At 39.2% G+C, this 27,405-nt stretch overlaps 3 protein-coding genes and 1 non-coding gene across 6 annotated transcripts in view; 2 read left to right on the top strand and 2 right to left on the bottom strand.

Moving 5' to 3' along the window:
• Positions 1-6,755, top strand: part of LOC140936315 (uncharacterized) — an 11,685-nt gene extending 4,930 nt beyond the window's left edge. For both annotated transcript variants that reach the window (XM_073385768.1, XM_073385767.1), the window contains exons 2-3: positions 1,409-2,312; positions 5,256-6,755. In XM_073385768.1, the coding sequence (XP_073241869.1) occupies positions 1,409-2,312; positions 5,256-5,605 (1,254 nt within the window). In that variant the 3' untranslated portion in view covers positions 5,606-6,755. The remainder of the gene's footprint in view (positions 1-1,408; positions 2,313-5,255) is intronic.
• The window catches only part of LOC140936321 (uncharacterized), a 161,137-nt gene that overhangs the window by 75,437 nt on the left and 58,295 nt on the right, over positions 1-27,405 (bottom strand). The window lies entirely within an intron of this gene.
• LOC140936314 (uncharacterized) lies at positions 9,985-25,715 on the top strand. Of its 2 annotated transcripts, XM_073385765.1 has the most exons (6): positions 9,985-10,128; positions 15,798-16,551; positions 16,779-16,844; positions 17,496-17,564; positions 20,683-20,760; positions 22,812-25,715. In XM_073385765.1, exons 2-6 carry the CDS (start codon positions 15,798-15,800, stop codon positions 23,144-23,146), a joined length of 1,302 nt encoding a protein of 433 aa, XP_073241866.1. In that variant the 5' UTR covers positions 9,985-10,128; the 3' UTR covers positions 23,147-25,715. The 2 variants fall into 2 exon arrangements, with proteins under 2 accessions (XP_073241866.1, XP_073241867.1); XM_073385766.1 differs by lacking the exon at positions 16,779-16,844.
• On the bottom strand, positions 27,074-27,151 carry LOC140939456 (small nucleolar RNA SNORD24). Its single transcript, XR_012165800.1, has one exon. It is a non-coding gene; the product is annotated as a small nucleolar RNA SNORD24 (small nucleolar RNA).

Below are 27,405 nucleotides of genomic sequence, written 5' to 3' on the forward strand. Positions count from 1 at the left end.
ACCGTCAGGTAATCGATCGATTCCATTTCAGCACTTCAGCTTTCACGATTTGGCGAGTTCCAGTCCCCTTTCCTCTTCAATTTCGAACGCCTGATGCGTAGCCTTTTGACAGTAACTCATCTGAGGCTGTTAGTTACTGTATGCAAAAGTGCGACTTCGATGACTTATCCTTTTATTGAAACTGGTTTGCTTTCTCTGGAGACCATTACTAGAAAAAGAGAGAGCAAACCGGTTGCAATAAAACCTATTAAATGGCCATAAATCGGCTCGGAAACCACACAGGAAAGAAAAAACACACCACTTTAAGCAAGGTTATCCATGACCATCCATCGGTGGTGCCAGGCGTCGTTAATGTATTTAAAGCGCATCTAGACAAATGCTTCGTCATGCTTACTCATAAATATTTGGACCTACCGTCAAAGAATGAACCAAGACAAACGCAGAAATATTGTAATGGTTTATATGGGGATTAGTTTTGGCAATCGTTTTTAAGAGGTTAAAACAATAACAGCATTGTCCCCTCGTCCACCGGGTGTGAAGGTGACTTGAACCGCAAGGCCGGACTAAGGCCAGATTTCCATTGGCCGTGTGTGCAAAGAATCATCGACGTCCTCGATGAAAGAGAGTCGTTAGTTTTCAAAACTTGCTGGACTTCACGCTTTGCGGTCTCTTTCGTCCAATGAAGGAAAGCGGTGTGGTCAAATCCCACTTAACGGACACCCCGTTAATTCGGACAATTTCTTTGACCCCCTCGGTGACCGTATTTACGGGGTTTGACTGTAGTTAGAGGAGGATTGTAACGTGTAGTGGGTTAAATCTGGAGGCCAGGCGATTGAAGCATTTGGAGTAAATTTATAGCTGATTTCTCTCGGTGAATATGCGAGAACTTCGCGAATTAACCAATCTTGGTGAATAATATATAGAGAGAACAACGGCAGAACTAAAACTCGCAGTGGAAACGCCCTGATCTGAAACGGCCAAAAATGCTGAGAACCCACCATAAATAAAAAAGGATACTAGTCGGGAGTAAAGAGTAAGGATCGCTAAATTACTCATACAAACCTCCAAAATATTCCGACCTGTTATGCTATTCTTGGGCTTGGGGTATCTTTTAATAGCCAGAGTTAATTCCGGACTGATGTGAGCTGGGTCAAGTGATGCATTATCGCCCTCATCGGGTTTATACTGCAACGGCACCATCAGCTTTTTTTAAGATACTGTCGTTGATGTTCACTATTTAACGAGTGATGCCTTTAAAAAAATGTTATCTATACTGCTCATTTTTTTCTTATCTTTGAGGTCAAATACTTTTACATTGCTACCTCGAGATACACTTCAAAGGCAAAAAACCTTTGCACTGGTTTACAAGAAAATGTTTTTTATTTTTGTTTTACATTATCATTGTTAGATGAGAATCCTGCAAGTTTTTCTGACCATCAGCATTGTATTTGAAGCCGTTGAATGTCGCTGCTCACCATCTTCGGAGTTTACAATTGTGGATGCAAATGGACAGCGAAGATGTAAGAAGTGTCTAAAATGCCCCCCTGGACAAGGTCTTCCAGTACAGTGTGGCTCTAATATAGCAAATGGAACTGACACAGACTGCAAGTCGTGCAAGGCCAACGAGACCTTTTCTGAAAGATATGACTCATCCTCTTGCAAGTCATGCAATCTCTGCGGCTTAAAGAAAATATTACAACATTGCACTCCACGGCGAAACCGAGTATGTGCCAATTCTTGCCCCCCAGGATATTTCCTTGATAAACATGATGACTGTACCAAATGTTTTTTTTGCTGTGAAAATGTTCCAGAACATGATAGACTTCAGAAATGCAAAGATCTGGGAATGCCTCGTAGATTGCAGTGTTTAAAGACAAAACAAAATAAGAGGTGCAAGACCTTATTTCATCAAACCAGTGTTAAGATGTCTGTCACGATAACACCAATAAATACAAATGTCTCAGTGGCGGAAAAAGACAAAGAACCTTTAACTATGATTAATAAAGGAACTATTACTCCTAAAACTTCAGGACACGGCAGCACCTGGTCTCGGCAGCCATTAACCACCAATGCCTCAGAGTCCCTGGCCACCTCTAACAAGCCCACATTACGGGTAGAAAAGGCTTTGAAGCCATCACCACCAAAGGTCCGCACTGACAAGACTGGCTTGATTACAGTAGTCAGTGTATTGGTCAGCTTGTTTATTGCCAGTGTATTGGTTGTTATTATGGTGCTCATTTGCAAGCAGAAGACTCCTGCAGGATTCACTGGAGTCAAACGTGATGATATCGACATATCCATCATTCCCGAAGGTATAGAATCAAAGAAAATTGAAAACAACAGCATAATGGGTACTAGTTAAATCCAACTAGTGGTCTATTATCAATGCTGCGGTCTGATTGGTTGACCTACTACTAGGCTTTATTTAATAGCCCACTAATAACGAAAAGCGCGGGGTTTTTGGCGGCAAAAAAGGATTACAGTCTAGCTTTCACTAGCTAAAAAATTTTTATTCTCGATATCTTTGACCAACTAGTTGGATTTTACTAAAACAATTATTCCTCTCGTCCTCATGGCCTCAGAGTCAATAGCCCATTCGGCCTTCGGCTAGTCTGCTACACAGCCGTTTTTAGTCACGCAGCGTTGCGTGGCCGAATGGGCTTTTGACTCAAAGCCCATTCGGGCTCGAGGAATAATTGTTAAACAGTCAAATCACCTGAATCTTAGCCATCAAACGTTGGAAAGCTAATTTTATAAGTCAACCGTCAAAGAATGGAGTGTTTGTATTCTCCAAACACACCCAGTTCAGAGGATCCATTGCCCAAATAGAATGTTTCTGGACCTCCTAACTGGTCATATTTTCTTCCCTTGGAAAATATTTAAGACTGAAAATTACCAAAGACGTTCGTCTTGCAGTTATCCTCGGAGACAGGCCAGGGGCAGTCACTCAGGTCGGGATAAACGGCGTTGAAAGTTTTCAAGAACGGTCGCGGTCGAGAGAGACCCTGGAATGCCACTCAAAGCAAACCAGTTCTGCGAATCACTCGAATGCTTGTCTCCGATTGTGCCCAATCGGAGGCCAGCATCTATCGCGCTGCTTTCGTGATCTTTTTATACGAAGCCAATCTGAGACAAACAATTGAATGAGTCGTGGAACTGGTTCGTTAAGAGTAGCATACCAGGGGCTCTCTCGTACGTTCTTAAAACTTTCGCCGCCGTTTATACCTACCCGACTGACCGCCCCTGGGTCTCGGTGGATGTCTTGCAGAGCGCTACATGTTTAGATACGACCTAGACTACGAGTAGTCCCCCATTTTTCCCCAGGGACAGTACAGCAAGCGAAACGCGAGGACGCGCGCGTGTCGCCTTTTCTCGCGTGGGATGATTTTCATGCGCGCTCGCGTTTCGCTTTCTCTACTATCCCTGTGGAAAAATGGGGGACTATTCGTAGTCTAGATACGACCATATTGGTTTATTTTCAGAAACAACCACATGGGCGGATTTATAAGTGGCCCAAGGCGGGTGATGGGGTGGCTTTATTGCTATAGAAATTGGAAACCTATCGTTACAAAAAGAAATTTGGTCACGACGTACTTACGCCCGTAGAGACTCTCAGGAGGGGCCGGGGAGACTCTTCAAGAGAGGGGTGGGGAGTCCCACACATGCATGCGTTTCTGGCTCCTCCCGTCACCTTATCGCTGTTTTTAAGTCACATACCTATTGTTTTGGCTTTCTCTAGAAATAATTTCAGTTAGTAGCTTCCTTTTCCGTCCCAGAGGCTTTAATGCTTTAATGCTTTTAATGCTTGCATTGTGAAAACGCCAAAGTAAAAAATGCAGCTTTAAAATTCGCATAATTAATAACACTGAAATGTATCAATCATTCAGTGATATTTAGTGCGCATCAATATAAAAAAAATTAGCATAACGTTAGAACAGAGATTATCAAAACGCAGATTTTTTGGCCTGTTTGTAGGCTGGGCCGTTCGGCATGGCATTTGAAGGTCTTGCAGTGAATAAATTTAATTTAATGAAAGGTTGACTCATCATTGCACACATCATAAAGATTACGTTATGAGTTTTTCATGGTGTTTAGAAAGACAGTTAGTTTCCAAGAAAGCAAAAAAGGAATTACACCAAAATTTCCGAGCTTGGAAGTATGATATTAAATAAGCAGCACTGTTATGATGCTTTGCAGTAAACTGAGTAATTAGTTCACTTGACTAGTGAAAATATAAGACTCCAAATTTATTTTCGTTTTATTTTCATGGAGGTTATTTGCCAAACACCATACTTTAAATTCCTGACGTTGGATTTTCAGTCGCAGGTCTAGATGTTGCAAAATTCGTCTCTAACTTGTTTCAAAGATTTGCTTGACTGTCTGGTGCAAATTAAGAGATGAATATTATGATCAAATGCGCCTTATTTTTATATCTAACATACATGTATACACAAACTATAAAATGTACAAGCAAAATTATATAACATCGTCCTAAATTGTGATGAAAAGCCTAAAAAACTGATAAGAGTCATATAAAAATTACATTTAAAAATTGTTATAGAAAATAAATTAAAATTAAATTAGAAAACTAAATCTAACACTAAAATACACGAGTAATCACGCTAACAGAGGCTCTAGGTGTTACAAAAAAGGAAATGCTTTCTTGAACAAGTATGCAAGTTATATATCGTGTCCATTCATTAATCTTGATAAAGTTACAAATAAAGGATGGTGCCAACATCATAAATTGTCTTAATATTTAAGATCAATATTTTATACTTAATTCTAAAACAAACTGGAAGCCAGTGCAGACGATTTAAAGTAGGTGTTATGTGGTCAAATTTAGGTACCGCTGGAATGTCATAATTTTTTTTCCAAGTAAAAAGCAAAAGGATAGATAACATCACTTAGGCATCAGTTTTTATGTCTTCCGGTTATAGAACATCAAGCTTAAAGACTAAAATAAGCTACCCCTATGGGTTATTTTAGCTGGAAGAGTCCGTAATCAAAAACTAATCTGTCCCTTCAATTTACTGTGATTAATGTCGGAAAAAGAGGAGTCAGGGGTATATTCAATTTAGGGGATTTCTTTGCGATGAAGTGTGTTTACAGGCCCAACAGGTATTACATTCTTTATCAAAACATTGAATAATTCGCTCTGATTACTCACAAAATTATTGTAACCAGAAAGGCATAATTAAACGATATAAAATAGTGCTGACTCACTGTCTTTGTTGTTTGGTGTTGTTTCACAGACGTGGACCTATCAGATTTGCCTTACGATGTGGAGAAATCCATCTGTACATTGGATACAAGAACTACAGGTATTAGTAGCTGGTATAATGTGGGTCGTCAGCTGGGTGTTCCTGTTAAGGTTATGAATACTTTAGAGATGGAATATAATCATCACACAGGAAGTCCAGCTAAAGTGTTAACCGAAATATTGCATACAAAATATTGCCTTAAGCTCCGAGAATTTGTTCTTGCACTTCAAGAGGTAGGACGGAACGACATCGCTAAGGAAATTTGCAGCTTCTATGAAAAGAATGAATACTTGACAAACGATCGTTTCACCAGCAGTTCGACTGTTGAGTCGTATGTATAATCATTAGTAATGGTTGAGTTGTTGAGTAATGCTCTTGCGTGCATTTGCGTGCAAATCTTGCGTGCAAGATGGGTGGGCGTATACGTACGGCACATTTTGGAAAAATTTGACGAAAGTAAGGGACCATGGTCACGAGATGTATCGTCTTAACTGTCCTGCGGTGAAGTCATCTTTGAGTGAAAATGCCAGGTTTTCATAATCTTTTTGTGCAAAAAGAAAACGTATAAGTAAAGGAAATGCTTAGTTGTAAAATATTTTTGACTATTTGTATGTAAGGCATGCAATTTTTTTTTTCCCTCTCTGTTTATAAAGTCTATAAAGCAGGGACTGTCGAAAAGCTAGAAACACAATGCGTTTCGCTTCTGTTTAAAAAACCGTACTTTTACAGTAAAAACCCGCGACTATGAACCTGGTTATTAAGAATCTGTTAGGCTAAAATCTGAAACAAGTTCTTATCTTCTAAAATCTAAAAATTCTGTATAATTGGGCAAATAAGATAAGTCAACATTCAGGATCCTCTTTGTATCTTGCAATATAATGGCACGCAGATTTTATATAAAGAATCAGCTACAATTTATTTTTTGTTAGGCCCGAACTTTTCATGAGCCGAACCTAATACATTGAATTAAGTACATGAAAAGTTCAGCGTCTGAATCAGTTAGGCAAACGCTTGTTTCAATTCGGAACCGCTGAGCTGTTTTTTTTGCCTAACCCGGCCGGGAATTTCGCCTTTGAAGCGACTTTGGAACGGCTTTGATTCAGAAGCCGAACTTTTCAGGTACGGAACCTAATGCAGAAATTATTATAACGTATTTTGTAAGTAGTTTGACCGAAATGAGCATTTTTCGCCCTTTGAACTTAATTCAGGTGTAATTAAGATCGGTGACTGAATCAATTCAGCCGGTATAAATAATCTGGGTCGGCCTTTATTCCGATTAGGTCGGTTCGGGTCATGAAACGTTCGGTGTCTGAACCGGGCCAAGAACCTAAATAGTCTAGATTTGTGCTAATTGCCATTTAAGCAAGAACCTGTTTAAGCTTGTTTAGGCTAACTTGCGAGAACGTAGGTTCTTAATAGTCGCGGGTTTTTACTGTATACTGCACGATATTATAATCCTATAAGGTAGCAAGTTGAAATCCAAGACCAAGAAAAAAAGTACTTATCAGTTGAAGTATATGAAATGAACTATATCGATATAGACTGGAGAAAAAGAGTATTTAGTGAGTACTCTAAAACTGATATAACTATTAAAGCTTTTATAGCTTTCACTGTGTCCAGATTATGATGCCTTTGCTGCGGATAACAAGTATTTAGTATACTCTAAAACTAATATAATTCTCAATTTTCTTCTAAAAATATCAACACTTAATCATGAGGAAAGTTTAGAAGAACTTATAAAATGATCACCTATTGAAAAATTCGTTGATCTATTATCAAATTCTTCCAACTTATTCTTTAAGGAAAAGTATGGAGATCAGTCTGGAAAATTTGCATGTGGATATTGGGGCCTGGAGGGTTAAAGGAGAGATCTTGATATCACGTAATCCTCCCAAAGTAGTTTTTTTCTTCAACGCATGAACTCCTCGGCCTGTTGCAAGTAGCAGTTACCAGGGATACCAAATATTCTTTCGAATTTGCCAGTCAAATCCAGGGGCGTTACGAGTCCATCTCTCAGTTTGGTATAGAGGTATAAAGTATTTATTCGATTAAACGTTGCCCTCGATCAAACGCCGCAGACGTAAGCAAATTATAAATTAACCCCGCCCTCCAATACCGAAACGCCTCACCTAATAGGAAGAATACGGTGTTTACTTGAGGAAAATAAGAAAAACGTCGGCACAACTTGGTATTTACACCATCCAAACCTGATTTATGATTCTATCTCAGCAAAATAAGAGAGACATTGGAACCCTTACATTACATAGTATTTACAAACGCTTTACAATAACTGTTGTCAGTGATTTAAAAAAAGTGACTTCGAAATAAACGCCGCCCTTGAATAAACGCAGCATTGGAAACTGCCGCGGCGTTTAATCGAATAAATACTGCATCTATTTGTTAAAACTACCCGTCAATGGATTACAGTCAAAGAAATCGGTCACTTTGATTTGATCGGTGCAAATTATTCCCCCTACTAATCATAATATCCAGGCCATTCAGCCGGCCTCAAGGCACTAGAGAAAGACTGGGCCTCGTGGATATTTGATTTTTACTTAAAAAGAATTATATTTCGCTACCATAGCACCGCATTAGTACTTTAGTCATTATCTCTTTTGCCATGTATCGATTGTAAAAAAAAGCCTACGTTTATCATTAAGCATTATTCTTTTAGCCTCTAAAACCCCTTGAAGAGACGGTGTTATCGTAAACTCTTGAATTGTGATAATAGTTTTATACCACTCTTAAGCATAAATTTTGTAGAAATTGTAAATTTAATACAGGTATTTTATGATAACAGTTGCTTTTTATGTACAAGATTTTTGGCTTCTCTTAATAGCAAGCAATAAAGAGAGTGTGTTTACATTACTGGAGTTCTTAAATATCATAAACACTTACGCTCAACTGGATATATGCACCCCGGCATCTCTTTCCCGCCTTCGCATCTTTCTAAGCCCACGCAAACCCCTTACGATGTGGTATAAGCCCAAACCTTAAAATTGAGTTCTACCATAACGAAGAAAAGTCTAGTGGGGTTCTTGTTCCGTGTATCCCTTTCTTTCACTTCAGTTTCATGCAATACTCTTTTTTCCGTTTTTTTTTTCCATACTCGTTAGGGATTCTTCCTTGCGTATTCAAAATGCCACCAAGAACTCCGTTCACGTCATGACCGAACGTAAAGAAGTTATTCAAGGCATTATTTTCGTTTTTACAGCACGTACAGCGATTTCTTCCACTTGACCTTTATCCTGCGGCATATATTTGTCTTCAGTTCTGCTAAATATAATGATGATATGCATGAATCTCCATCGCGTGCAGCTCTCTAACCAAGAATGGAATGACTCAGTTGGACAACGACAAAGGCCAACGACTGTCATCCGCTCAGCTTCGATGTCTGCGCCATTCACGACAGGCTTGAGCTTTGTGAAACAAAATCAAGCCTTTTCTAATTGCCTTGTTTAACTTGCAAGCGAAACTGAAGGCGACCGATGATGAACCCTGGCTTTTGCTTTTTCTATAGAAATATCGTTGATCGTTTGCCAGACTGAGTTATTGCATTTTTTGTTTCCTCATCCGGGAAACTTGAGAGGTAGCCGTATATATCTTCTTCGACAACTGAGGGTGAAGTCAAATTAGGCTGTGTTCACACTATCTACCGGATAGATTCTCGTTTTTTCCAGCGCAAAATCTATCCGGTATAGTGTGAAAATAGCCTAAAGGAGCATCACTTACATCCGGGGGGCATATAAGCGGAATATAAAATATATTTCGGAACGACGAGATAAAACGTATCTGAGAAACGAATTAAAGCAAATATATCATTACACTTAGAATTACATTTATACATTTCAAAAACATCTCTGAAACACTTATGCAACTGGAACGGAACAGGAAGAAAGTCAAATAACTACAGGCCTTAACTTTATCAATATGCCTGTTTTTCCAGTTGCGTTGGAAATGAACAGTCGAACAGAACTCGTAGCGTTGTTATGTATGCACAAGAGAGGATAAAGGGCCCCTTTATCCTCTCTTGATATGCATGAACATTTGTTTCTTTCTTCGGTACCAATATAATAATAATTGTTCTAAACTCCACAGCCACTTGCTTTAAAATATTCGTCAATACTTCTTTTTAATTGCACAGCGATTTGATAAAAACAGCAACAACAATCAAGGAACAGACAAGATCAAAGCAATAAATTTCAAACCGACCAGTATAAACCAAAGCTCAGCCACACTATACTTTCTTCGCGCCCTGGTGAGGTTGTCCGACAGCACGGGCTGTGACATAACTTCTAGTTTTGAAACACTTAGAACTCTTCAGAGCACTTGTTCTGAGGAAAACGCTTGGTAAATTAATAGCATATTAATAATGTGCAAAAAATTCGAACAGTGAAAGAAACAACTAAAATCATAGGTTTGAAGTAATTTACTTTTTACTATAGCTTTTACAAATTTCTCTCGAGTTGACCGCGCGGTGAAGGACAGACATCGTTCCACCTCACTTGACCCGAGCACACAGAAAATGCTTGCATCACCCACGTATTTTAAAGTACATGTATAACTTTAATAAAAATAGGGGGCGTGGGACACGTAAACTAAGGGTTTAGCTACGGACGTGACCATGCGATAACTCATTTCCAACTGGAGGAATGATGGTGTCAAAGCGCAGACAAAAAATCGGGAACTTGAGCTAGTCACGTTCAATGGGTCACGTTCACGGGTCAGATTAGCATTCATCATAAATTCATCATAAAGAAACAGGAGAAACCTACAGACATCATTAACACATTCCCGACGGGAACTGCATCACAAGCCTTGCACTAGCGAAGAAGGAAGGGTGAAGCCTCGTAGCTTTAAAAAGGTAGGTAACGAATAACGACTTAGTAGCGAGTCAATTCCATGCGCACTCGCATAACAAGATAGCAACTTGAGAAAAACTTATAAGAGTATTCTATTAACCACAATTGAGAAAGAGGTCGACGTCGTTGAACAATAAGTAACTTACCATTTTTTAGCGATTTTGTTAAACAAAGAATTAGAAAGTAAATGGTGATTCAGGCTCCAGCCTCGTTTTCAGGCAGGACCGAAAGGTGCGTGACATACAGTAAAACGCCGTTTACTCGAAACCTATACCACAAATGGACCTTACAAATTATTAGGCAATCATCAGGAGGTCTTGTTTTACCAAAATCCAGTATCAAACCTTTTCTGACCCGTGAGTTGAACGAAACGACAATTTTCCGACCTCGGCTACTGGGCTAACAAAAATACTCCATACAGTAGGTTAGGCCGACTCCCACCACCCCTTAAAACTACCACCTTGATTGTGGCTTGAATGAGTAAAGCTATTCCAGGCTGTGAGGCCTAGGCCACAAAGCGTCGAACTTTTCATGAGACGGACCAAACTTAGTGAGTTAAGTTCATGGAAATTCGACGTCTGGCTCAGTTAAGTTCATCTGAATGAGTTTGGGTCGTCCAACACGTTCTTTCCGTCTGCTTCAGACGGATAGAACGTCTGAAGATCGTCTCCGGGACAAACGTCGGTCTTCAGATGCCACGAACTAAACCAATAAATCAAAAATTTGTATGATAATATATGTTTAGCCTCGTTCGGCCAAAATTACTTTTCAGTCTAATTCAGTTGATAAGTTCGACGCGTCTAAGTACGACTGACCCAACTACCTCAAATTTCGTGTTACTACGTAATTGTGGAGTGTTGGTAGTAGTCGAAGGTGGATGGCCTGGTTTTACAAAACGTCACAAATACATGAATACTCTTTATAAAGTGGCCAAACGACAAATAGAAGAGAAGTCAAGGACCACTCAAGCTCTTTAATAAATCATAAAAAAATTCAACGGAAATTAATGCTTAATGAGTGAAATCAAATGATTTCATTTTTTTCTAAAATGATTTCGTTGGGACGTAATAACAAACTTTCGACACATCATGACACTACAGCTGCCCCCGCTCTGTATATTGTCGGTCAATGGTATTCTTAGTCGTTAAGTATCTCTTTCAAATATAACGATTCATAATGAAGATTTTCGCCCATATTCCATACAATAGGTGAGATAAAAACAGGAAACGCAAGGTTCCATCCACTGATTCAGTTTGATTTACAAACTGAGCTGTGATCAAAACATTTTCAGTTTCGAGAATATTTATTTTTATTCTAAACCTTAGGAAAAGATTTGTGTAGAAGTTGGAAATTTTCGCTATTTCTCTTTCACTTTTTACATGTTCATTTTATTAGTCGGGAAGTAAGCCTTAGAAATTAAGAGGTTTGATCCGCATTCATGCTCGCGCGTTCTAGTCTTTTTTTAACTATTAACCCTTTCAGTTCACTCCTAAACTGTCGGACATTGAGTACAATTTTCCGTGCTCTTCAAACGATTCCCACTTTCAGGAAATACAACGGGTTTTCTGAGCTAAACGAAGGCCAAGGCCAGATTCAAAAGGTAGATACTGAGTTTACTGATGACTGAAGGTACTTTCCCTTACCTACTCAGATGACAATATCATGTAAGAAGTTATTCATTAGATCATTTTTGTTTTGCGGTACCCATAAACCACGTACAGCGATTTTTCCACTTGACCTTATCCTGCTTGGTATTTTTAGAGCGGTTTTCATTTGAGTGTCGAAAAGTAATTGGTTTTGCACTTTCTACACGATGCGATTGGCTTAAAAGATTCGCGCCACCTTTTCATCCAATCAGAAGTAAAACCAAAGCCAATTGTGACGCGCTCGCACGATTTTCCCGCGCTTTGCGTCAGCCACATGTAATTACTTCGAGTTTTGATTGGTTCAATGTATTGTCTGTGTCCTATGTGATTGGCCAGAGTAATTACTTTGGTTTTGGTTTTACGACACTCAAACGAAAACCACTCTACCATATAAAGCCATAATAGTGTCTGCTGATTAAGTCCAAAGCTGCTTTTTATCCGAAAATGTCACTCAATAAACTTTTTTGCACATGATCTTTCAAAGACAAGCAACTCTTCTTAACGATAGTTCATACTTTAAAAATGCTTACAAAATTAAGTTTGTTAACTTGTCATCTTGTATGGGAAACTGAGGGCGATTAGAGAGGGGTAAATAGACAGTTCAGTCATGAGACCCGCAAAAACATAGGAACGCTTGCAGATTTAGATCGCCCACGTATAAGACGGAGTACCTTAACTTAGACTGAGATAAGCGCCGACACACACGTGAGTATACGATCATGACTCTGTCTTATGCATTGATAATCAATGCGCAGAGAAGGAAAATAAAACGGCTCCTAGAGTGGAGATTTTTTAAAACGCCGGCTTTTCATTTGCGGCGTGTGGACGGGTGAAAACGGACGTTTTCGAATATCATGATGTCTAACATCATTTAATTACATCATATACTATTAGCATTGCGCATGCGCTGTGAAGGGTGTCATTGTATTGGCGCACGTTTTCATGAGGACGGGTGTTACGTTTCGTGTTGACAGGGCCACAGTATTAGAATTTAGCATACATTACGGAAACAAAACGATATCGATATCAAAAGCACTTTCCCAAAGAGGATTGCGTTAATAGTTTAATTTATCACAATAGCAAAATGTTACTATTCAAGTGCACTGAAGAAAACTGTTTAAAAGTGGCTTGCTATAGCGGCTACGAACAGATAGAAGGGAAGTTGACTAAAACTTGAGCAAGTTCGGTGGACCTTTCAAAGCTCTTTGGTATGGTAAAGCTATTTCAATATATCGCTAAAAAACCATGATGATGAAGGTAATTTGCGGGCCGCCTTGGTAGCCTCCCACGCAGGAGTTTTTAGAGCTCGTTTTTCATCCCTCCCAACATTTATTTGTGGGGAGGGATGAAAAACGAGCACTAGAAAAACGGCTAGCACCTTGGTAGCCTGTTCCAGGCTCTGATATAGTGGTGAAAAGTCGTTCAGTAAAAAGAAATGCGAAAAACGCGCAAGTCACGCGCGTCTTATTTTCGCTTTGCTCGTTTTAATACGTCCGCACTATACTATCTGAGAGCCTGGCACGGGCTAGCACCCTGGAGGATGATTATATATTCCCTTTCTTCCCTGCCCCTGCCCCTCCCCTTTATGTTCCTACGACGCAAGCTATATTGCATGAGCGAGCGAGCGCCTAGCAGTGTTTCGGGTCGCGCCACGAAGCTCTCAGAACGAAATGTTTCACTATCAAATGAAAACATAGATTTCCTGGCCCTAAAAACAACAAGTGTGTTTCAAAGGCAAGTGAAAAGAGAGGCACTGTAAACTAGATCGTCCACGCATCATGTCATCAAACGCGTGTATTACACACGATCGATCAAGTTGGCGGGAAACCTAATACTTTAGAGAGATAACCTGTTACCACGTTCAATGACCCTGAAGGAGTATTCTGATATCGAAGTCAAGATTTGAAAGAACGATATGAATCTCTAATCGGACGTATCACTACAAGGTCATTCAAGGAGAGGATAGTCACTGCTATTTATAAACTCTCTTGATATTTTGGCCGAAAGCGTGTTAGTTTTGTTGAGCTTGCTACAGTTATAAACGCCTACGGTCTTTTAAACGCCTGCTACTATTAAACGCCCCCCTTGGACCCCGTAAATTCAAATAGATGCCCGATCGTCCAATTGATTATTGACACCTCTAGGAGTGTACGGTATAAGAGTTTATCAAACACCAAATCATAAAGATACAATTATCAAAGAAGTCATTCCAGACCAGGAGTACAAATCATTGTGCTATCAATACCTGGAAGGGTGAAAGAAGATTCGCTCTGAGTAAGCTTTACAAGGAACTGAAGGAACGTGAGCATTTTTTTTTCTTTTTTTAACAAATTTCAAGGAATCGAGTTTTGAACCGAACTGAATGACCTGAATCACACCGGTAAGTCGAGTCAATCAAACGTCTAAATACGAGAAACAGACGCAGTTCATAATTATAAGCAAACATGAAGTGTTATGTCGAATTTAAAAACGATAGTTGATATTACCAAGTAAGCTCACTGCGCTCACATTGTTCAATTCAATGTTACGTTTGAAGATCTGATTAATATAAATACCTTGCAGCATTCCAGTACTAAATAACACCAGATCCGGGGGGGTACTCCTGGGAATTCTGGGTGGGAGTGTGCCGCCCGGTTCTCCAAATCCTGACCCGATTTCAGACCAAAAAATTTAATTTTTCACACCCGTTTTAGACCAGACCTCTAAAATCCATACCCGTTTTCAGACCTGGCCTTTAGGCAGAAATTATATCATCATTACTTAGATTAGAGCGCAAACAAACAGACTCATAAATCCATTTTGAATTCGCATATTTCTCTTTCTTTCTTACTCATTTGGAATGGAAACGATGAATACGTTCATACACTCTCGTAGTTCCCTCAAAAACCATACCCGATTCCAGACCAAACTGGGCAAAGTGTATACCCGTTTTGAGTCCAAAACGGCCCAAAAACTCTACCCGGTGGGGCGGCACATACCTATATAGCTTATGTAAGGGAGTAAAGTAGTAAGGGAGTAAACTGGTTGCACTAAGCGAACCCAAAGATCGACACAGAGACTCCGTGTCAATCTTTGGTCTACCCTATTATATCCCTTTCTGCCGTTCCAACATAAGAAAGTTTTCCGTTTTGTATCAAGGTCCTGTTTTCTTTAATAAGCTGAATGCTTTCATTTGTGATGCCCCCCCCCCCCCCCCTTACATTCGTTCCAATCCAGAGTTAAAAACTTTCTTCTTTCCTGTTATTGAATTCTTAACTTAAATTAGTCTTTGTTTAGTTTTTCGTTCCTACATGTATTTTTAATGCATTACTGTCCGCGAATTTTCACTTTACTTATTTCTTTGTGACTGGGGAGCCCAGGCCTCAAAAGCCTTCTGGTTTCTTCTGGACTCCCTTGCCAACTTACAATTCTTATATGTAGTCTTGTATAGTAATTTATTTTGGCTAAATTTAAACTGAACTGCACTGAACTATTAAAAGGCTCATATACGTAATTTTAATAAGTTAATTTAATCCTGGAAGACCTTGCGAATTTTGGCTTCTTTGCTTTCTCTAGATGTCTTACACTGCATTTTCAAAACTTTTGTGTTTTTTGTTTGTGTTGCTTGCCTGTGTGACTCATGTGTTTGGCTGTAATATTACCAATGTACATGAGTACTTTCGTTATATTATACTCAAGACGTGTGGAATCTAATTTTCCCTCACGGTAAATGGTGTTATTCTATAATTAATAAGAAACAAGACCTTACTGAGTCGTATAATATATATCGAAAAAATATTCCTCTGTGCAAGCTTACTTGGGCCCCCATCATCTGAGAGACCTTGCTCGCAGGATGGGCAAAAACTAATTTAGTTATAAGAGATAATGAATGAAATTCACATTGTATTTATTATGTACAATGTAAGAGCCTTCTACAGAATAACTTGGAAGGACGTTTGAGGAAAGTATTTTGGCTTTTCCATTGTCATTATCTCCAGGAACTAAAGAAAGTTACATCGATCATGTTCTTTTTTTTTTTTTTACAGATGGGACCTCTGCAAGCACGTATGGTGACAATAATTTTGGCAACTGTATTAAAGACAACAGAAAGTTGTTCAACAAAGGAGTTCACACTTTATGACCCAAACAATCCAGATGCCCAAGAAACTTGCAAAAGATGTCAAACATGTCCACCCGGACAAGGGCTCGAAAAACAATGTGGATCCAGAGTTCCAAATGGAACATCTACAGGATGCAAGCCTTGTGTGTACAATGAGACATATAGTGAGAAAAATGACACTTCCTACTGTAAATCTTGCAATCATTGTGGGTTTAAAATTGAGCTACAGAAATGCACCCCTTGGCAAAACAGTAGGTGTGCAGCTAAATGTAGGTCAGGGTATTACATGGATACTGTTGTTGATGAATGTAAAGTTGTACCTGAAAATAAAACAGCTACTGCAATCCTTGCTTCAAGAAATTCAACCAATGAGCCTTCAGGTACGATGGCAACTTCAGATACAAAGTCTCCAGGTACTACTACAGCCACTGTCAACACATCTGGAATTACCGCTAGCAATTCAACCTCAGCAGATTCCAGCATTAGGGTGAGGTCTACACCACTGGAAGACGATCAATCAACAGATCAAGATTCTAAAGATTTCAAGAAAATAGCAATTATTGTAGGATGTACATGTGGAGCAGCCTTCACCATCATCTTCATTCTTGCTGCATATTTTGGGATAAAGAAATACAGAAGCAAATCAAACATCCACAACTTTGACCATCATGATAAATCAGGTAATAATTATGGATTAAAGGTAGTTTTAAGTAAATAAAAACATCAAACCAGCTAAGAGCCAAGTTTCCATACATTAAAAATTAAAAAAGAAAAAAAATGCACTAATTTCATAAAAAAAAATATTGATCAATCAATCAAGTTACCGCAATATGTCAAATCAGTGATTAACACTTATTACAGTTAAACGCTATGCAGTTTGTTTGACTTACAAATCAATTTCTTACAGGTAACAAACTACAACTGAAAGAACAGCTTCCACCCGACAGACCACCTAGGAAATATTATAGTCAAGGTATTGATAAATAAAAATATATATATATATACTGGAAGTACCATTTTACCTTTATAATTTTCCTTGCTGGACAAAAATAACACCGCATAAGAGGTAATTAATGAATATTTGTTGAGTGAGGTTACATTATACACTCAAGTGCCAAAAACTTGAATAATCAGCAATCCAGAGGAAAATTTTGAATTACTGATCACATAAAACAGTTTAAAAACTGGACAACAATATTAAGGATGAAAGCCTTCAGTTTCAGCTAGTGTATCAGGAAAACATTTTTGCTGCAACAATATGCCAGCAGAAACCGAGTTAACCTTGTTTATTTTTTAAATCATTTTATAATTTTAAAAATGCAAAAACAAATACTGTGACCCAGGCTGATTTTTAATTGATGAGTCTCAAAGTAGCAAGGAAACAAAAAATAAAAATGTCTTTTCAATTTGTGAATTCAGTTGATTCACTTAAGTATTAAACTGTGGCTGCAACAATTAACAAATATTTAATAAATTTTTATTACACTCTAGATCTGTATCACAGAACATGACGACAGATTAGTTAATGTTTTCTTAATTCCTGTGAGTTACAATATACTCTGTCTTAGTTTTTCCTTTCCCTGCTTTCTTGTTGCATGAAATATTTCTTTTTTCTGGTAAACAGCTTGTGACAAAACAAGAACACCACTGCTTGGAGATCAGAGTAATACAAACTCCAATGCCTCTTCATCTGGTGAGCATTATAAGAAGTTTAAAGGAGCTGTGTCACGAAATTCAGCCAAATTAGGTTATTGCAAAATGCCCGTTATAAATTAAGAGAAACATAAAAATAACTGCTTAAAATAGGTTAAAATAACACAACAGATACAACAGATGCCATGGATGGGCAAAACTGAAGAAGATTGAAACGGATTGAAATTAGGGATTTTGAAAACTGTTCAGTCTAACAGTTTTTCAAAGTTTATCTCTACTGTTGACAGCTTCAAAAATAATGCTCAGGGGACATATTTGTTTGTCTCTAGTCTCTGATTTTGTAGCCTGCAAAAACATCCATTTCTCCTCGCTCTTCGCCGCTGGGGACGTTTCGCAAGCGGCGAAGAGTGAGGAGAAACGGATGTTTTCGCAGGCTACTGATTTTGTCATTTACATTTAATTTCTTTGCCTACTTTAAGTTTCATAGTGAGTTGAGGGCAAGTAATTGGCAAAATAAAACAAAATGAACTGGATTGCCGTGACACAACCCCTTTAATTCATTTTAAACCCTGCAACCATCAAATCATGAATAGTATTTCTGGGTTTTTACTTTGAGTGAAGTGTTTTACAGGGGTACCCAACAATGGTTAAATCCCTCGAAATGCATTGAAAACACTTTTTAGGCTATCCAGAGTACTTTTAGATAGCTAGAAATGTATTCTAAGCAACGCTAAAAAAATTTTATCTGTTCGGTCATGCTAGGACAACTTGAGTCTTTTCAAAATTACAAGGGCTGAAAATTTTAGGTGCAATTTAAAGTATTACAAAAGTAAGAGTTTTCCTGATTCCTCTCTCTATTGCATTTTCAAATCTGAAAATTTTAGGTTTCCTTTTTCTATGAAAAATAATTCAACCTAGAGAGTGAAATGCGCAAAATTAAGCTTTAGAAAATGGTAGGGAATTTATTAGATAAGCTTAAAAACTTGTAAATGAATAGAGCAGTTATCAAGAAATTTTTTAGCCTTCCTCCAGCTATAGAAAATTCTAGGCAATATTTTGTTTTTCCGAACAGATATTTTACAGAAAACTGTCAGTGGGTACGTGTCCCTGGGTTTACTGACTAATGAGGCCCTGTTGGGTTAAAATTCCTGCAAGCTACATGGCCTTGAAGACAGCAGCAACAGAAGACTAGATGAAATAGTGAAAACAAAATAAAAATGGTTTAAATACGGACAATTACAAGGCCTACTCAAACAAAACTTGCAATTGTGTTTGAAATTCAGACTAGGGACATACGTACTCCCATAAGAGGGCCTCACTAAAAATCAGTAAAAATCCTTCCCTTCCTCTGATTAACACCGTTTCATCTCAAGCTATCTGACAATAGAGATCATTTTTATGTTTCCCTCTAGCAGCTAATCCTTATTAGTGTCTGTAACAGTCCAGTGGTGGATCCAGGGGAGGGCACCCTTTATTTTTAGACCAAACTGAGCCCCCCCCCCCCACTTCCTCTTATCTGAAGTGAAGGTCTGGATCGGCCACTGCAATCAGTCTACACTGCTAGTGTAGTCCAGTATCTAGCTTTTCAAGTGATGTGTCTGGCTCACAGCTAGACAGGCACTACACTCCTTAATAGTGGGAAAAAGGGCAAATGTTAGGGATGGGTTAAAAAATGGGAAATGGACCAAGGAACTGAGGAGGAGAAGGAGTGCCACCCTTTCCCCTCATCTCAATCCCCAATTAAATTCACCTTGCTTTGCTCGCTGATTTTTTTGTGCTGTTTACCCTGATATTTGCCTTTTTCTTCACTGGGGTGCCTGGTCCTGGACTTACTGCACAATGAGCTGGCAGCTAAATCCTGGGATTTGCCTGTTAGAGTATACAGGCTTTTTATTATTTGACTGGCTTCATGACCCGGGGGGGTGGGGTACTTGATATATCCCTGGGTGGGAAGGTGCGGCACGGCCCCTCAAACCCTGACCCTGTTTAAGACAAATATCGCTGATTTTTCTAACCTGTTTAAGACAGAATTCCGATTTTTGTTACCCTGTTTAAGACATTTAATTAACATTAGAGCTTGTAAAAATTTTGCTGTTTATTGTCCAAGAAAAGATATCCTGTTTAGGACAAAAATTGATAAATCGATACCCTGATTAAGACAAAAAAAGATAAATTCGATACCCTGTTTAAGACAAAAATCCCGAAAAACATACCCTGGCTGGCCGCACGTCACCATTAAGCCCTTATAAGGGAGTACCCGGCTTCATGAGTAACTAAGGAAAGGCAAACCTAATTCTGTGTTCGAATTAACAAGTCAGCTACAATTTTCCATGGTCTGTACTCTTAGTAATGACGTCAAAATGCTCACAACTCAAGTGGAACCACAAGTCACAGGCGAGTGGTTTCACTGCAATAAGATTAGGATTTTATGGGGTTGCAAAATGCAAACATGGTCAAAGGTGTAGGCTGAGGGTTAAGCATTAAAGCTAAACATTCCTAGGTACGGATGAAAAAGCTGTGCAAATCAAAAAATCAACTCTAGCCAGAAATAGAAGCAAACTTTTGGAAGCCGAAAACTCGCTTTTCTTACATTTTGAGTCATTTTGGACAAGAAAACAGACCGTGACTCAAGCTACAAAAGTGCAATTTCAAGAAACCCAAATTGCGAATACGGCTGTACTGTGCTCCCACTCTATAGACAGTAGATAGACAGTAGGTATAAACGTGTTCCTTTTTAAGGTCCTGTAGTGTTAGATAAAACAATATCAATACTCACATATTTACCATAATTGTTGGTTCGTCCTACTGTAGCCGCCATGTAACGCAAAATAGTGCGTGTGTAACACGTGATTAAGTTGCGTCGAGAACAGGGGAGGGGAGTCCAGGGGACTCGCCGCAAGGAAACGTGGCGGGAGCCGCGTAAATCGGCTCCTGCATACGCAGGTGTTCATTGAAACTCTTCGATATTTCTGTGTAATTCCATTTTAACTGAAGAAACCTCGCTGTAGTCTGTTTTTAAAGTCACACAACTGAGGTGATTTCTTTCAGGTTCCCTTTTTATTTCCACCACAAAACTGAGACATACAACTTTCTTTTCATTTTTGTATCTATTATTATTTTGTGCACTTACGTTAACTGCTACATTTCTTCCTTCGCAGAAACCCTGCAAGACAATGTAACCAGTGAAGTATGTGCTCATAAAAATGGCGAGCTAGATGTTCAACAAATACCAGAAGGTATACCGAAATTTAGCAGTTATTGAGATTCGACGTCCTCATTATTCATTTTGATTTTTAACTTTTCTTTTGAGTTTTGGATTGCTTAGAGGTAATCATGATTGCTCACGGCACAATGTAGGACATATATGCTGAAGTCCTTGTATAAAATGCGCCGCGGTTAAGTTAATGCTTCTGATAACCTTGCAGCTGTGCTGCTCGAGGTGATTTCAACCCTTGACTGAGTGAAGGGGAACCGACAGCGCTCTCTGACCTACCTACTCGGCTTTCGTCGCTTAAAAAAAAGTCGACTTGTGGACCTTGGATTAGGTCTACTGAGAAGCCCTCACCCAGATACTGTTTGCTTCTTTGCGTCCAAAAATGTCAGTGGTGGACACGGTACAACTAAGCCAGTGATGCAACCAGGATAGTTTTGACGCCTCGTCCACACGTATCCAGATATTTGGGAAAACAGATATTTTTCCAGTCATTTGCAAGACTCTGAAGCCAGCCTTTCGAAATGTTAGCAAAAAATATATATATACTCCCAACTGACAAATCAGCCTTGCTTCTTTCTGTTGTTCGGATATTTTCACTCCGTTTTCCAAAAAGTATGTATCCATACTTAACGTACTCAAATTGTTTTCGTCCATTTTGAAGAAACGCAAAAACGAGAGAGAGCCCCGGTATGACGTATGACATCATCGTTCGTCCACATGCACGAAACGGCAATCAAGCGTTTTCAAAAACCTGCGATTTTGGTGCCCGAAAACGCCGTTTGCATGGATACGGAAGGCTAAAAAGAAGAAAAAAAAATTCTTAAAAAAAAGAGTGTGATAGGGCCTAATTTACTGTAATAGAGTCTGCGGACCTTGTGGTCCCTGCCCAGGAAATGGCAAAGTCACCCACATCATGTCTTAGAGCGATTTTCGAATTACCTTGAAATGAAAACGCGCGAACAAAACAGAAACAAACAAACGGAAATAGAGCGATTTGATTGGTTTATCGAACGGATACAAACGCGCGAAATCAATCGATACTTTCGCTTTGACGGCATACCGCAAAACGATTGGCCAATCGAACAATGCCATCTCCATAGCGCGATTTTCGTGTGACCTTGAAATGAAAAAGCGCGAACAAAACAGGAACAATGAACGAACGGAAATAGAGCAATTTGATTGGTTTATCGAACGGATACAAACGTGCGTGGCTTTTGGTTGGTTAAGCGAACGCTCGGGTGAAAAAACTTCATGCCCGAGAAATTTCTAGAAATCATGCGATACTTTGCTTTGACGTCATACTGCAACGCGATTGGCCAATCGCACAGTGCCTTCCCCTTATTAGGGTTTTCTTTAGCGGGAAAACGAAGAGAGAGAAATCTTTTCACCCACTGGCTGACAAAGCAAATAACGAATACTTCGCGAAATCATTTTTCAAGGTCATACGAAAGTCGCTCTATTAGGGTTTTCTTTGGCTGGAAAACGAAGAGGTCATGTTTTGATCTTTTTATCAATTGGCTGATAAAACAAATAACGAATACTTTAATACGGAAGCCATTTTTCAAGGTCATACGAAAATCGCTCTTGAGATCACGAAAGCGAGACGAAAGCCTCGCCCTATGTAAGGATATCCTAGACAATGTTGGTTTCTGGATACCACACCAGGTAGTGGATTCCGGATTCTTTGTCAGTGGAACTTGTATGATCCGGATACCAATCGTTAGTGGTATCCGTATTATTGCTAGAGCTGTATTCCGGGTTCAAAGCCCAAGATTCCAGATACCACAAGCGAAAAGCCTGAACTCAGGTTACCCAAATAGTGAAGTCACGCCATTTCATAGCTCTTATGACACCAGGGTTTTCCCTTTTTAAAGTCTTTCTCACATTCATTACTACCCTTTTCGCGAGTATTAAATTTCGCGAAGAATGAGCCATTAATTCGCGACTTTTAGGGTTTCCACTTTGGATTTCGCGAGTAACAAACTTCGCGATTTTTCCCAAATCGCGAAATTTATAAGTGAGAATAAGGCACTTTTCACTGAACTGCTCGGCTTTTCTGTGTTTTTCTTTCAGATCTCCGTATCTCGGCTATGGAAAAGTTAAGAGATCATGATAAGCAATTGATGTTATTCTACGTCCAAGACAAAATGGACTTTCCCGAGACAATTCAAGTTAAAACGTGGTACAGCGTTGGACTGGCGTTAAACGCGGATACTGGAGTATTGAATAGCATTGAAACATGCTATCGATCAAACCAAAGTCCAACGCATTCTCTTATTTCCTATTTTGAGACTCTAGGTGAAAAAGAACCTAGTATGAGAGATTTTGTGGACGCATTACGCCAGTGTAAGAGACACGACGTGGCCTATAAAATTTGCCATTGGCCTTGCTGGCAACTTAATGACTAAGTCTGGAGAAGTAGCGCCGGTACGCAAACTCCCAAGATATTATATGAACAAGCCCGAGTGTCAGGGGTTTTACAGACGTTTCTGGAAGGATAAGGAAAAGCTTAACTACAGAAATGATCACCTCAGCCTGTTACTATGGAGCTCTAGCATCGACGACGGCGACAGCAGAGAAATCGTCACTTTTTGAAAACTGAATCCACGTTTTCTCAAACTTTGTCGGGTTTACTCCAATTCGCTGAAAATTTCAAATGTAGGCGAATTTCCCTGTAATTGATTTCTTGGGGGACCAGACCGTCAAATTTAGAAAAAGAAAGAAAAATTCGTCACCGTCCGCTTACTTCCTCTGTAAAGGTGATGTTACACGCGACGATTCGCAACGACGATTTTTAGCGCAACGCAGCGCTGCGATGTTGGAACAATGTTGTAATTATTCGAAACAATGGCGCAACAATGTTTTTAGCGCCATTGTTGCGCTAAAAATCGTCGTTGAGAATCGTCTCGTGTAACATCACCTCAAAACGTGAAATTAGGCATTTTCACGCCGTAACCGTGCAGTGACGGGAAACTGAAATCAACGAAAAAGTGTGCTGCACGTGCAAAGTTGTTTTGCTCGTTAAGGTGAAGTTATACGGGACGATTCGCAAAGACGATTTTTAGCGCAACACGGCGTTGCAATGCTGGGAGTTGTATCCATTCGAAGCGATGTCGCAACAATGTTGCAAGGCTGTGTTGCGCTAAAAATCGTCGTTGCAAATCATCTCGTGTAACATCACCTTTAAACCTATTGCCTTTTTGTCGTTCTCGTTGCCGTCGCCTTTGCTAAAGCTCCCTATTCCCGGTCAGTGCAAATTTCTTTCCCTTCCCGGCACAACTACGACGGGAGAACGGGAACAGCAAAGAAATTAAAACTCAGACACGGCGCTGTCCCCCTCTTCAGTTCCAGCCCGAACTTCCCCACATTCAAGTATCTGGGTGACTTGGTTGGCATACAGGCAAAAAAAGTTTTTAAGATTGCGCGAAGTTTATTCTGGTGTTGCCATTTGTCGGATCGTAAGGTCCCTGATGAGCTTGTGAGATAGAGGTAGACCTTTGGATAGACCTGAACGGTGCAAGGGGCTATGTCATGGATAACCTGTGAGCAAGCTCTCCCTGAACCTCCAGGTACGGGGATGGGGAGGGAAGAGGAAGGCTTACTTGCAGGCTGTCTTGGTGAGTTCCACTATCTCTTTTTTCATACTCGGAACTCTAAAGAAAGGTATCAAATGATTGGATCAAAAGGAAAACAAAGCATGATAGGTTTTTGTCATTTTTCAACAACACAGGAGCTTGTCTCATTGACTTGAAAAAGTTCGCCCTCTCTCCCGATTTTTTCTGAGGGGAAGGGGGCGTCTGTACATAGGCTACATTGTTTCAAGTTGCAATTCGTTTCTATCCTACCCATCGAAAGCCAAAGACATACAATCATCGAGATGTAGTTCTCTAGTGATTTTTAACAAAAAAAACCAATTTTTTCCAGGGTTATTTTTGATTCCAATGTATTTTAGGGTTTAAAAGTTGACTAAGGGCTTACATAGTAATTTCAATTATATTGCACGAGTTAAAACTATGGTTAACTATAAGCTTCCTAAGAACATTGGTGCATGATTTCTCTGTCAAATGTTTTATCTTTCATTTATGCAAATATCACAAGCAATGCACAATTATATACCATCAAATAATTTAAAATAGTTATTGTTAGTGTCAACTTGAAAGCTAGTTAAAGTAGTGCCAACTTGTAAGCTGGTTATTGCCAACGAGCAGCCTCACGAAGACGCGAGGCTGCTAGGCGGCAGAATGAATCTCATAAGGTAGTGTAACGCAGAAGGGAGAACGCATTGTTTTCGAGCGAACAAGTGATACAGAACAGCGAATCTACGAGCAGTGTGCGTGTTTGTGAGTCCCGTGCTCATCTCGTCTTCAACCAATCGTTGGGTGGATTCATTTGCAACATACGCGTATCAGACGTATAACTGACGCATTTGCCCGCTGAATATTTTTTATTGTTTTAAGGCGTTAAAAATATAAAAAATTCCAGGGGGCAAATGCGACAGCTATAAAGAAGAGAAGGGCTTCAAACAACTAAATACTTTCATTTTCAGTTCATGGTTGTGGTTTATTTTAAGACTGCAAGGTTTTTTCAAAAAATAAAAATGAAACGTTTATTAACCTGTCCCTTAATTGACATTGTTATCAAAGAACCTAACATACATGTGCATTGCAAAAGAACAGAGAAACCATGCCCCGTTTGGTAGAAAGGTTTTTTTTTTTGGCATAATTAAAAGAAAGAGTATGGTCCTCTGTATGCCACAGTGTTCTGAGGGAAAAACGAATGAATGAATTAACCAGAAAATAAGATTGATGCTTCTTGTTTCAGGTATTAGCAAGGGTAAAAATAAAAGCCTCAGTAATAAAATTGTCTTTCATAATTCATCAGTGGATTATGACTGAAAAAACACATCACTGGCTTTCAAATTAAATTCATAATGATGACGTAACATCCAAAACGTATTACCTGGAGAGCATTTTATAAGCAAACACCAAGGCACCACACGTTGCATGCTTTCCTCAGAAACCTGCAAAGAAGGCGATAATTTCAATCCTGGACAGGTTACCTCCCAAATTCCTTACTTAATCATGATCCCAGGCTTATAGCAACTACAATCGGCGACAAAAGTGTTGAGACATTGTACTTAAATAGGGTAACTTCGGAGAACAAAAGAATCCGCACCCCTTCCCTGCCCCCTCCATTCAAAGTTGGGGTGTTTGTTGTTTTCTATAGGTAGCTAGAACAAGGGCACAACATTGCACGGAGGGGATGGGGGAGGAAAACTATATTTCCTCCTTCTGAAGTTAATAAAACATAAAAAAGCCCAGTTTTGGGCGAAGTGTCTCAACTCATTTTGTCGGCGATTGTAGCCTCATACATACATACATATATAACGTTTATTTTAACTCAAATTTAGAGTAGCTACAATATACAGCTAATATCTTCGAGGAAAAAAAGATCTCCAAGATTGGTACCTAAAATAAAAATTAGTGTAACTGATCAAACGTTTAAACCAGCACACTTTGCTTAAAATCAGGAAAAGTACTGTTCCTTAATTCCTCGGGAAGAGCATTCCATTGTTTAGCAAAAAAAAAATAAAAGTGCAGTCCATAGGTTGTAGTTCTAGGCCTTCTAAGAGACGAAACGTGGCTACCACAAATTCATGAAAACCTCGCAAGCTGATATATTATCCTATGATTTTTGTTAACAGGAGACTATTGTTACAAACGAGTACAGTACTAAATAAGGCCCTGTTTGCACTATGACAAAAATTGAATTTGGCATCCACACAAATTGGAAAATTTTGCACTCACTAATTTTTTTACTCCATCTGAGATGCAAAATTTTTCGCCCAACCAGAAACGTCATTTAAAGGAAAATGACTTAATAAAGAATAGCTGTCAAAGAACAAAGGCATTTGTTACCTGACCAAAAATTGTACGCCTCCAAATCTTTTTGACAGCATCTTTGAACTTTGGTGACATGTGAGAAAACTTGTTTGGTGAAAAAAAAAACAATTCATACTAGAAATGGCTTCCTGTTGACAGATTTTTTTGCCAAAAAAATGAAATTTTGCTTAATGCAAACAGGGCCTAATAGTATCGCTGTCTTCACTATAACGGACCCGTCCTGCCCCTGGTTAATGCTAACTTTGGTCACAGCAACTATGAAAAAGGAATGGTTCCCTTTTAGCACAGAAGGAGCCACTTTTTGAGAAAAAGGGAGAAAATGAAAATGCCAACAGAAAACAACGTCCTTATCATTTATTTTCCTTGATTGTTCCAGTCACTGCAGTCTGTCCAAAACAGTCACCATGTGGTCTCTACAGTTTTATACAGTCTGGCCTCAGTCAATATGGTGACAGTTATCATCATTACAGTATGCTCAAGAGTAGCAAATATAATGAAACATCACTGGCCAAACCATAGGAAATAACAGACAGAACACTACTGTCAGTAATACAAACACCCAAGGCTAACCATTAACCTTTGAAGCTACGTGTAGGCTCCACTGCTGATCTATGCCTTTACACTTAATATGCACATGCACAAGTACATCCCACACGCATTAGTTTTGGGTCCCCCAACAAAAGTTTTAATAATTTTTTTTTTAATAATTTATTACTTTTCCAGTTCAAGCTACAGGTACTAACCTTTCACTTTTAAAACCCTTT

This window comes from Porites lutea, chromosome 5, assembly GCF_958299795.1.
Source record: "Porites lutea chromosome 5, jaPorLute2.1, whole genome shotgun sequence".
NCBI lineage: Eukaryota > Metazoa > Cnidaria > Anthozoa > Scleractinia > Poritidae > Porites > Porites lutea.